Source organism: Eleutherodactylus coqui, chromosome 9 (genome assembly GCF_035609145.1).
Source record: "Eleutherodactylus coqui strain aEleCoq1 chromosome 9, aEleCoq1.hap1, whole genome shotgun sequence".
Classification (NCBI taxonomy): domain Eukaryota; kingdom Metazoa; phylum Chordata; class Amphibia; order Anura; family Eleutherodactylidae; genus Eleutherodactylus; species Eleutherodactylus coqui.
The window spans coordinates 123,616,812-123,629,164 of record NC_089845.1 but is presented as its reverse complement, the minus strand read 5'-3'; the positions used below and the strand labels follow the sequence as shown (position 1 = coordinate 123,629,164).

The window sequence follows — 12,353 nt, the reverse complement described above, 5'->3', positions numbered from 1 at the left end:
CCTCACCAGCCCCTCCTAGTAATCGGTCAACCTGATCTGCGATGTGTTGAACTTGAGCGCCATCCTACCGTTCAATGATCCCGATCTTTGTGGCAGATTGCCCTATCTGTCCCCCTTATAATTGAGTCCCCCACCACTAGGACCTGTGTAGCCTGCCCTGCTCTCCCCTTCTCACTGGAGCAGCCATCTCCCTGGCGTTCAGAGGGCATATCGTGCTACAGCAATACTGACTCTGTAATGGCATCCCCCTCATCTGCCAACTTTGCACACTTGTTGGGATGTGCCACTTCAGGACTAGCCTCCCTGGATCTCTTCCTTCTACCCCTCTTGCCACCCAGCTAGCTGCCAGCTCATCCTGCTCTCCCGTGCTACCATCCACCCCCACATCTGGCACAAGATGTACACTGGACGGCATTGTCATTCATGCAGCACATTCTAAATGCGGATCGTACAGACAGATTAGATAAAAGTAATGTATGCAAAAATTCAAATAGATGAGCAGTAAATAAAGTGACTCTTCCAAAGTCCCTGAAAACAAAGTGGTGCAGAGAAGTGGTGCACTTAGCGCACTGGAGAAAATTATATCACTAAGGGGTTAATAATGGAATTCTGTTCCAAATATATGAATGCGAGACCAATTCAAAATCTATAATATAAAAATTGACCTTTTCGGGAGAGTTTTTACAAATTTTATGTGACTATCGTGGGGTTAACCCTTTCCAATCCACTGTCTGACCTGTGAAGACATTATGATTTAAGGCTGTACAGCTCCGATGTTGGAAGACGTCCGTCGAGGTTCTCTTACTGTATATTGCCAGCCTCTCTGCTGTCGGAGCCTATCCAACGTGTCACCTCATGCAGTACTGGCTTTAGCCAGCATATAGCGCCGTTGTATAACGACAGAAAAAGAGTAAGCCCCCTAGGAAAACCAGGATGCAAATTGGATTGGAAAGGGTTAAGGCACTACATGCATTCGTGTCCCGCAGAGAAAGAAACGGAGTTTCATATGTAGAACAGACCTAAAACGAACAATATGTCCCAAGCCCTAGCGCCCATCTTCGTGGGTTGGAAGAGACAAAACACCGGACAGCCGTATGGAATTATTATGACAGCTGCTGCCCGATCCGCTTCTGCTTTTGATAATTCCCAGGTGGGGTAAACCATAGTAGACGGGATACTGGTCTCTCTTCTGGTGTAATCCGCAATTCCATTCACAAAGGAAGGTGTATTAGTAAACACATTATTAGCATATGCATCAATGACATTCCTATTTCTCCACATTTTGGGACAGTATGTAGCTCATCAGGTAGGTACTGGCATAGAAATAGGTGTTTTATGGATGTTGATGCAACTCATGTGTATCAATTCATCTTCCTTTGTGAATGGAATTGCAGATTGTTCCAGAATAGTGACCGGTATCCCGCCGCCGACTACACATGCCTTCATCTGTCTCTCTACCATAAGAGCTCAGCTAGCAGGACTTTCTATATTATATAGATGGACTATCTTAAAGATGGAGTGCCAACCACATTTATTGGCGTATTGAATCCAAGTGATGCCATGCTTCCCATCCTGCGGCACAATCTGGCTGCACGCATACATAAATGAGTGTTCATGTTATAAATGCGCATTCTGAATGATTTTGCCCCATTTTCTGACTCTGACTATTGTTCTTTGCAGTTAATGGCACAGCTGCTGCATCCGAAGTCAATAGCACGTCTTGCCATGAAGTTGCAGCGGCTCCCGCGGGATCCCTCATATCAGATTGCACGGACTCTACGACGAACACATCAGACATAGCAGCAACTAGCACTTCTGAAAGTGGCGCCCCAGCTGCTAGCGCTGCTCCCGAACCTGTAAGGGCTACAGACTCTGCGCCATCCTCTGCTGCCGACAGCTTGAGTCCTGAAGCTGCAAAGCCCAGGCAATCGAGCGCTGCCTCCGTGGATCCTGTGAGACAGCAGCCTGGCACCACCGCAGAGCCTCTGCCACCTGGGTACGCTGATGGATTGAGCTTCTGTAGTCTGCTAATGAGCCCAGCGTGCCGTCACTTGTAATACTGCAGTGTCTGCAGTGCGGGGAAGACTCGCGCCGGCTCGCCTCTGCTCTGTAGTCAGAGGAGGTTTCCGAGTGGTCCTTCTTATTATAGCTTTCCGGGATTTCTAGTGAATTATGAGGCTGGTTGTCGGGTTGGGATTTTATACTGCGGGTCATTCAGGGCTGGCGTTAATTCCGGTTAGGACTTAGGTGCAGTTGCTTGGGAGATGTGGCCGTTCACTGTGCTTGAATGTGATGCTCGCGCGCCTGCATACCTGGAATGGTGGACTCTGAGCATCCGTTCTACAGATCAGTGCGGCCCCCAGTGATTAGGCTTTTATCACCTATCCTGTAGGTAGGTGATAGATGTCGATTTGGGAAAAATCCCTTTACTGAGGATTGCTTCATTTTCTGTTTTTGATGCATTTGAATGGTATTCCCATCTCAGGAATCATATTTCAAGGTGTTCGAAATTGCCAAACCATGCACTCGCCCATAAGATGTTTATTTCTGAAACGCTCCGTTCTCCAGATATTGCAGATATTGATTCCTGTGGTTGTTTACCGCTCGTTGCCAGGGAAGCAGACCACTTCTACAGAAAGAAATAGCAGAGGAGGCCGAGACTTGTGCACTTCTTTCATCTAAGTCTGATGGCTGGGATCTCAGGAGCGTATGTGCTCTAGCTTTCAGCCCGGCCACTTTCTGATGTGAACGAGCCCTTAGTTGGGTTTCTGCCTTAATAAAGTACTGTTTCCCTGAAAATAAGACCCTGTCTTATATTTATTTTTGCCCCAAAAGAGGGGCTATTTCTTATTTTCGGGGAATGTGTTGTTATACTTGCCTAACAGGCTCGGTCCAGGTCCCTCCTGCTGTTCTCCAGAGCTCCGACTCGGTGAGCCGCGGCATTGATTGGCCAATTCATAAATCCAGCCTCCACAACGAGATGGCTGTGATTGGCTGAGCAGCGGTCGAAGAACCAATCAATGCAGTGCTTGATGAATCAATCACAGCCATTGCATTGCTTCATCGAACACTGCACTGATTGGTTCTTGAGCGCTGCTCAGCCAATCAGAGCCATCATGTTGTGGTGGCGGGATTTATGAATCCCATAACCAGGAAGTGATCTTCTGTGGGCGGCCGAGGACTGCAAGAAGCGCGTTCGAGCTCTGGAGAGCAGCGGGAGAGACCTGAACCGAACCTGCTACAGGCCTTCCCCCCCACCCCCCAAAAAAAACAACCCTACCCCTACTTTTAGGGTGGTAGTGGGGGCTTAAAATATAAGCCCTAGAAAATTGAAAAAATACTCGCCTAGCCAGCGGTGTCTTTCACGCTGGTTGCCGGAGATGTGGCAGGCTGCCGTGTTGTTTGCCCTGACACAGAACTCTCCTTCTGGTGACGGGGCTTTGAATACCCCACATTCTGCAAGCGAGTGCTGTGATTGGATCGGCTGCCAGCCAATCAGAGCCAGCACTCAATCATTCACAGCCATTCAGTGAATGACATCAATGAATGGCTGTGATTGACTCATCCAGTGCTGGCTCTGATTGGCTGAGCCACAGCACTCGCTTGCTGGAGGCGGGGTATTCAAAGCCCCGACCCCAGAAGGAGAGTTCTGTGTGAACGCCGAGGACACTGCAGCCTGCCTTGTCCCTGCCAGATATCAGCAGGGCCAGGCACCCAGACTGTGGATCAGGTGAGTATAAGACCCACTCCCTGGAAAATGAGACCTAGCGTCTCTTTTGAGGCAAAAATTAATATGACAGTGTCTTATTTGAGGGGGGGGGGGGGGGCACAGTAGGTAATGTATTCCTTTCTTTCTTTTCTGATGTATTGCTCTTATTTTCCTGGTAGGTCTTATTTTTTGGGGAATCAGGGTAGCTCCCATGATAATAGGAATGATTCTAAAGCAGACTCGGCAACCAGGTATTTGAAAGTGTTGACAGAGTATGAATCCCAACTTCTGGATGTATTTTCTGTAATTGTAGTGAAATCCATATGGCGGATCCATGGGGGATTTACATGCTGAAGTGTTTTGGTCAGCAATAGCCTTTAGTCAGAAGTCAGCAGTTTTCCTCCGTGTCTTTGGAAGAAAGTGATGCTGTTCCTATATCTGGTCCTACTGCGCCCGCACCACAGGCGGCTGGGCCGTGGCATTGGTTCTATACGGCTTACAATTAGTATAGTGTGTCAGTGGTGGAGAGGGTACCTAGCCTGCAGGTAAACCGACTGCACTGACCTTCAGGCACTAGGACCCTGCAAACGTGAGAGGCCCAGATGGCTGAAATGTACAGTAAATGTGAAAACCTTCTAACATCTTGTATGCGGACTTATGATTGTGTGAATATATACAAGCCCAGAGGCTGATGAGTGACCACTGTATTTCTCCATCGACCTGACCATATGAGGGCTTGTTGTAGGGCGAGCTGAGTTTGAGGTACATCCAATGTATTGTGTAACTTTTTTTTTTTGGGGGGGGGGGGGGCAGGGTGAAAAAAACACATCAATTGTGTTTTTTAACGGCGTTCACCAATATCACCGATTATTTTAATTTTTTTTAGTTTAACCCCCCACCCCCCTGCAGGTTGGTATGATTACAATGATGGCTAAATTAGATATTTTTTTAGGTTTCTCCACTTTTGTACACTGTAAACATTTTTTTGGGAAAATTTATATATACATTTTTGTAGTTTTTTTTTTTTCCTTGCATCGCTGCAATCAAAGTCCGGTAACTTTATAATTTTTCAATCGATAGAGCTGTGTGAGGGCTTGTTTTATATGTAAGAAGCTGTAGTTTCAACCATCTTGGGGTATAAATGATATTTTTGATCACTTTTATTGTGTTTATTTGCAAGGCAAGATGAACAAAAAAAACCCATTTTGGCTTTTTCTTTTTTTTAATGGCGTTTGCCTTGAGGGGTAACAAGTGCTTTTTATTTCACTTTTTTTTGTTTTTACATATGAAAGGGTAAAGTCGTAGAGATGAGCGAACGTACTCGGATAAGCACTACTCGTCCGAGTAATGTGCTTTATCCGAGTACCTCCCCGCTCGTCCTGAAAGATTCGGGGAGCGCCGCGGAGCGGGGAGCTGCAGGGGAGAGCGGGGAGGAACGGAGGGGAGATCTTTCTCTCCTTCTCTCCCGCCCGCTCTGCCCCGCTCCCCGCTGCGACTCACCTGTCAGCAGCGGAGCGCCCCGAATCTTTCAGGACGAGCGGAGAGATACTCGGATAAAGCACATTACTCGGACGAGTAGTGCTTATCCGAGTACGTTCACTCATCTCTAAGTAAAGTGCAAAAAGGTTTTATTTTGTGTTACCTTTTTTATGCATTTTTTTATTTTTATCTTCATTTTTCTGTCTTGTAGGGGACGTGAGCCTGCTGATGCTATGGTCACTCACCTAATATACTGCAGTATAGAAGTACTTCAGTGTATTATTGCTTATCATGGTGATCACAAGCCATGGCAGACGTAAACACCATTGGGACTGGTGTCTGGCTGCCATGTGGCAACTCATGGGCCCCTCTGCAATAAATTGGTGGAGGGCCGGTGACATCACACTCCCTTTCCTCTGTAAACCATGAAGCAATCAACATGTTAGGGGTTGACAGTGGTGATTAGTGTCATCACCTGTTACCACTGTTGCAACGAGAAGCTAGCTGTTAGTTACATCCGGCTCCTGCTGTGGATGGTGCCAGGCTCAGGTCCTGAGCCTGCGCCATCCATATGCTGTGGATTATGCAACATCTCACCTCAACCTCATGGGGTGCGAAGGGGTTAAAGAAGCACTCCGGTAGTGGTTGTTTCTTTTCCTTTTATAATATGCTACCTTGCTGATTTCTTCTGTGTCATTGCAAGACGGTAATACAACTTTGTAAGCATCTCTACCTTGGAAAGGAAGATAATGTGAAGGTAATAACCGCATTATTGCGCACATTGCAGAATAGTTCTACAAGGAAAGAAGAGAATTAGTGGAGTGCTTCTTAAAGCTGTAGATCTCCACCTTCAGCTCACCGTATCTCAGCATAGACACGAGAACGCAAACCGGTTTTCACATTTTGAATGTCCACTAAAGTTGATCATACACATTAGGCGGGTGATGGGGCAATCGTTGAGTGATCTTTTCACAGATGCCACCATACATGTTTTAGTCCATATTGGCGGTTAGTTGTTCAGACTGGCCATACACGATTTGTGACCCTCGGCGACGGACAAAAGGATTCTTCTGAGCACATTCTTCAAACAATGACCTTTTGTCCGACTAGTGGATGAAAATTTCAGACATGGCTGACTTCTTTTCAGGCGATGATAGTTTGTCATCAGTTGGCTAAAATGATTGATTCTTAAAGGGGTTGTCTGCCCAGCAGGCCGGATGTTGTCATAAGCAGACGGGAAGAAGTGCTGGCTTCACAATCATCGAAACCTTCTGTTTATGACCTTATCTCCAAATTGATTTCAATAGGAGTGAAGCCGCTGCCGTCACTTCCTCCCCTGTCCGCTCATGATAATGTCCGGCCCGTTGCTCTGGACAGTGGGACATCCATCAGATGATGAACAAGATTCCTGAGCGGTGGACCTCCAGAGGATAGGTCAACAGTGAAAATATGTGCAGACAGCCCCATTTAAAGTCCCCCTCTTGATTCAAGGTAAAATTTTGGTCCCAGGACTCGAGGGGTGGTGGTGGGGGGTATATTAACTGCAACTATTATTCTCTGCTGGCCCTCTGATCTGCTGGTTCTAGGTTACATTTTTGGCCATCACCGATTTTGTAATTTTCAGAATACCGAATTCCCACAGTGTATTGGTAGTGTTAGACTGCCAGTGCAGTATTCCTGCTCTCTGATTGGCCAAGGCTACTGCTGACCAATCAGGGAGCAGTGCACAGTGGAAGACCTAAACGAGAGCTGAAACCAGAGTCAAAGGGACTATGTGGCATAATAGAGCCGGCTCCGACATGCATTCTGCTCACCACGCAGTAAGGTGTTTGGGCACTTCAATACCCACTCAGAATTGGGACCATACAGGATGTGGGTTTCTTTACTATTTTCAGTTCTGTTGTTTTCCATGGGATGATTCGGTTTAGAGCGTATTAGCGCTTAACGCGATCCATTAACCCTTTAATTGCAGATGGGAGCAGAGAAAGGATCCTCATGGTAGAACATATTATGTTGATCACAACACAAGGACTACAACGTGGGAGCGACCACAGCCTTTACCACCGGGGTAAGCCTTTGCTACGTTAAATGGGTTTTCTGGGCACTAAAGAACACAAACAACCTAGCTTGAAAAGGTTATGCACTTATTGATCACTGCTAATGTACATCCAGTGTCTGTCGGAGATTGCATGTCAATCAGAAGCGGTGTAGTCGTTGGTGTTACACCTCAACCTCTGCACACCGAGGACTCCTGTGACAACATGCCACTGCTTAGTGTTAGGGACAATGTATCTCATGCACGCCAATGTAAGGAAAAGGGCTTACCTGGTGCCAGCAGGGGAGTCCTTAATAAGGGACCCAACCCGCTCACAACCAGAATCCTTGTCTGCTGAAATGTTGGGAAGCCTTACAATCCGCATGACATCCAGGGAACAGAGTGCAGCAGGAGAGTTCCAAACCCAACACCGTAAAGATGCTTGTAGGGTTAGTTATTCCAGATGGAACAAAATGGTCCAGGAAAAATGTCAATGGGGCTCCAGTCGCCTCATCTTCCCATAGGGACTTGAATTTATGATCGCTTGTGCTATATATTGCAATACTTAGATATCGCAGTATAGTTAGTTCCAATGTCGCCTATTGAGCCCTTCCACAAGCAAGGCTTATTAGGCAGCTATGCTTGGCCTCCCTGGGAACCCTCACTAGGCTTTGGTCTGTCATGCCAGCTCATCTGCATCCAGCTATGACAGCAGCATCTAAGTAGTTAACTGCTACCTCCATTTTCGGCAGTTGTCAGCTATCAGAATCGGCTCATAGCCACAGGATATGGAGCAGACTGTCCAGACCCCCTTCGTGACCCCAGTACATTTACTGGGTTATTTAAGGGGGGATTAAAGAGCAGAGTGATAGAATGGGCATGTAACAAATCTTGAAGATGTTTTGTTTTTTAAAGTCCCTTTAAGGTACATAAACTTGTATATCTACAGTTTTGTTAATTTTGTGCTGGACGGTACGGCTCTGTGGCTCCTATTTATTACAATAGCCAGGCAGTCTGTGCTGAGTTACTGAAATGAGCAGCATATGAAGTAGGTTAGGAAATACCATCACTTGGCGAGTCTTGCACAATACTAATTGAAGGAATTATGCCGTTTGTGTTGTCCCCAAAAAGACAAATTTGTTTAACTTTTCAGATGGGAAAGAAGGGTCGATGACCGCGGTAGGGTGTACTATGTTGACCATAACACTAGGACTACAACATGGCAGAGGCCCACCATGGAGTCTGTCCGAAACTTTGAGCAGTGGCAGTCGCAGCGCAATCAACTCCAAGGAGCTATGCAGCAGTTCAACCAGCGATACCTCTATTCGGTAATACTGTCCTTGGATTATCACCGTTGTGTCACATATCTATGAAGTCCATATATGCAGCAATCGTGCGAAGATAGAATGGTTGACTTGAGAAAGTCTCCTCAATAGAGCAGTGTCGCTTGTGATTAGTTGGTAGATGCTACGTTATACATGCACATATACAGTGCGTATGCCCACACTGTCCTTGAATCTATACTTTGTTGTAGCGATGAGCAAACTTTTGAAAAGTTCGGTTCAGCTAGTCTGCCAAACTTTTTTGCAAACAGTTTGGTTTGGTCCGAATTAGTTCAAACCAAACCAGAAGTTCACCAAAACTCCTAAAGCTGGTGTACGACTAACGGAGAGGGAGAGGGTTATACGGGTCGTTTATGGCTCTTAGACAATGTTCATACATCAGTTTTCAAGACTAGTGTGGAGCGAACCGAATCAGTAGAACCCTGTTTGGGGTAGAACTTTGCTTAACTCAAACCGAGCTTTTAGCAAAGTTCGACCCAAAACAGGGTTCTCTTGGTTCATCTTACTTAGCACTGCTTGGTGGTATTATGGAAAACTGGTGAGTATTAGATGAGGTGCTGGTAGTACAGATACATTATGGGAAGCTGGTGAGTATTAGATGAGGTGCTGGTAGTACAGATCTATTATGGGAAGCTGGTGAGTATTAGATGAGGTGCTGGTAGTACAGATATATTATGGGAAGCTGGTGAGGATTAGATGAGATGCTGGTAGTACAGATATATTATGGGAAGCTGGTGAGGATTAGATGAGGTGCTGGTAGTACAGATATATTATGGGAAGCTGGTGAGAATTAGATGAGGTGCTGGTAGTACAGATATATTATGGGAAGCTGGTGAGTATTAGATGAGGTGCTGGTAGTACAGATACATTATGGGAAGCTGGTGAGGATTAGATGAGGTGCTGGTAGTACAGATACATTATGGGAAGCTGGTGAGCATTAGATGAGGTGCTGGTAGTACAGATACATTATGGGAAGCTGGTGAGTATTAGATGAGGTGCTGGTAGTACAGATACATTATGGGAAGCTGGTGAGTATTAGATGAGATGCTGGTAGTACAGATATATTATGGGAAGCTGGTGAGTATTAGATATGGTGCTGGTAGTACAGATACATTATGGGAAGCTGGTGAGTATTAGATGGGGTGCTGGTAGTACAGATACATTATGGGAAGCTGGTGAGTATTACATGAGGTGCTGGTAGTACAGATATATTATGGGAAGCTGCTGAGTATTAGATGAGGCGCTGGTAGTACAGATATATTATGGGAAGCTGGTGAGTATTAGATGAGGCGCTGGTAGTACAGATACATTATGGGAAGCTGGTGAGTATTAGATGAGGCGCTGGTAGTACAGATATTATATGGGAAGCTGGTGAGTATTAGATGAGGTGCTGGTAGTACAGATACATTATGGGAAGCTGGTGAGTATTACATGAGGTGCTGATAGTACAGATATATTATGGGAAGCTGGTGAATATTAGATGGGGTGCTGGTAGTACAGATATATTATGGGAAGCTGGTGTGTATTAGATGAGGTGCTGGTAGTACAGATATATTATGGGAAGCTGGTGAGTGTTAGATGAGGTGCTGATAGTACAGATATATTATGGGAGGCTGGTGAGTATTAGATGAGGTGCTGGTAGTACAGATATATTATGGGAAGCTGGTGAGTATTAGATGAGGTGCTGATAGTACAGATATATTATGGGAGGCTGGTGAGTATTAGATGAGGTGCTGATAGTACAGATATATTATGGGAAGCTGGTGAGCATTAGATGAGGTGCTGGTAGTACAGATATATTATGGGAAGCTGGTGAGTATTAGATGAGGTGCTGGTAGTACAGATACATTATGGGAAGCTGGTGAGCATTAGATGAGGTGCTGATAGTACAGATATATTATGGGAAGCTGGTGAGTATTAGATGAGATGCTGGTAGTACAGATATATTATGGGAAGCTGGTGAGCATTAGATGAGGTGCTGGTAGTACAGATATATTATGGGAAGCTGGTGAGTATTAGATGAGGAGCTGGTAGTACCGATATATTATGGGAAGCTGGTGAGTATTAGATGAGGTGCTGGTAGTACAGATATATTATGGGAAGCTGGTGAGTATTAGATGAGGTGCTGGTAGTACAGATATATTATGGGAGGCTGGTGAGTATTAGATGAGGTGCTCTGTAGTACAGATATATTATGGGAAGCTGGTGAGTATTAGATGAGGTGCTGATAGTACAGATATATTATGGGAAGCTGGTGAGCATTAGATGAGGTGCTGGTAGTACATATACATTATAGGAAGCTGGTGAGTATTAGATGAGGTGCTGGTAGTACATATACATTATAGGAAGCTGGTGAGTATTAGATGAGGTGCTGGTAGTACAGATACATTATGGGAAGCTGCTGAGTATTAGATGAGGTGCTGGTAGTACAGATATATTATGGGAAGCTGGTGAGTATTAGATGAGGTGCTGGTAGTACCGATATATTATGGGAAGCTGGTGAGTATTAGATGAGGTGCTGGTAGTACCGATATATTATGGGAAGCTGGTGAGTATTAGATGAGGTGCTGGTAGTACAGATATATTATGGGAAGCTGGTGAGTATTAGATGAGGTGCTGGTAGTACAGATACATTATGGGAAGCTGCTGAGTATTAGATGAGGTGCTGGTAGTACAGATATATTATGGGAAGCTGCTGAGTATTAGATGAGGTGCTGGTAGTACAGATATATTATGGGAAGCTGGTGAGTATTTGATGAGGTGCTGGTAGTACAGATATATTATGGGAAGCTGGTGAGTATTAGATGAGGTGCTGGTAGTACACATATATTATGGGAGGCTGGTGAGTATTAGATGAGGTGCTGGTAGTACACATATGTTGCATTGTTTAATAACATGGTTGTGAAATGTTTAATTCTAGGCTTCAATGTTATCAGCAGAAAACGATCCCTTAGGACCTTTACCGCCAGGCTGGGGTAGGAGAACGTTACCAGCATTAATACGTCGTTCGTAGACATGACTGCCGGGTGAAACGTCTTACCCTTTGTCTTCCAGAAAGAAGAGTGGACTCTACAGACCGAGTGTATTTTGTGAACCACAACACAAAAACGACCCAGTGGGAAGACCCTCGAACTCAAGGGTAGGAATACGTCCTCTGTACGCTTATGCCGTTGTGTTATACAATAGAGCCGTCCCATCACATCGCTCCATTCCATGTTCAAGAAGAGACGCTTTTCCTTACATTTCGATGTGTTTTGCCTTAATTCTGCGCACTTACAGAAACAAAACTTTAACTTACTAGTCTCTAGATATGTGCCCCAGTTTGCCCCCCTTACCTCCTGTTGCTGGATTAGATTGTTCTCAGGTCGGTATCTGCAGCATGGAGTCTTTGAAGCAATGTGACCAGCACTGCGGCATCTGTCCCTCCGTACGCTGCGGAGGCTTCTTGTGGTCTAGACCAGTATTGATGAGGACGAGGCTGATTTATTACAGCAATACTCTGTGTTGCTTCCTTTCTGTCTTAGAGATCTCTGCTAGCCGTTACTAAATGGGAACCTTTCGGCTGCGCTCACATGGAGCTGATTTGTCATTGCGGATTTTGGGGATCTGCATCAGAATTTGCGCCTAAGGGCACGTTCACACGTGGTGGATTCTAGTAGGGATCCTCAGCAGACACCAAGGATGATCTGCGTTGGAATTCACTACATGTGAAGACGCCTAAGCCTGCATTCACACTTAGCTGAAAGAATCTGCAGCAGATCCGCACCTAAATCCGTGTTGATACCTT

The 12,353-nt window shown here is 45.5% G+C and overlaps 1 protein-coding gene across 3 annotated transcripts in view; it reads left to right on the top strand.

Annotated features, from left to right (window-relative positions):
- The window catches only part of WWP1 (WW domain containing E3 ubiquitin protein ligase 1), a 113,257-nt gene that overhangs the window by 73,051 nt on the left and 27,853 nt on the right, over positions 1-12,353 (top strand). For all 3 annotated transcript variants that reach the window (XM_066578450.1, XM_066578448.1, XM_066578449.1), the window contains exons 8-12: positions 1,681-1,996; positions 7,161-7,256; positions 8,377-8,551; positions 11,487-11,541; positions 11,621-11,705. In XM_066578450.1, coding sequence (XP_066434547.1) covers positions 1,681-1,996; positions 7,161-7,256; positions 8,377-8,551; positions 11,487-11,541; positions 11,621-11,705 — 727 coding nt within the window. The remainder of the gene's footprint in view (positions 1-1,680; positions 1,997-7,160; positions 7,257-8,376; positions 8,552-11,486; positions 11,542-11,620; positions 11,706-12,353) is intronic.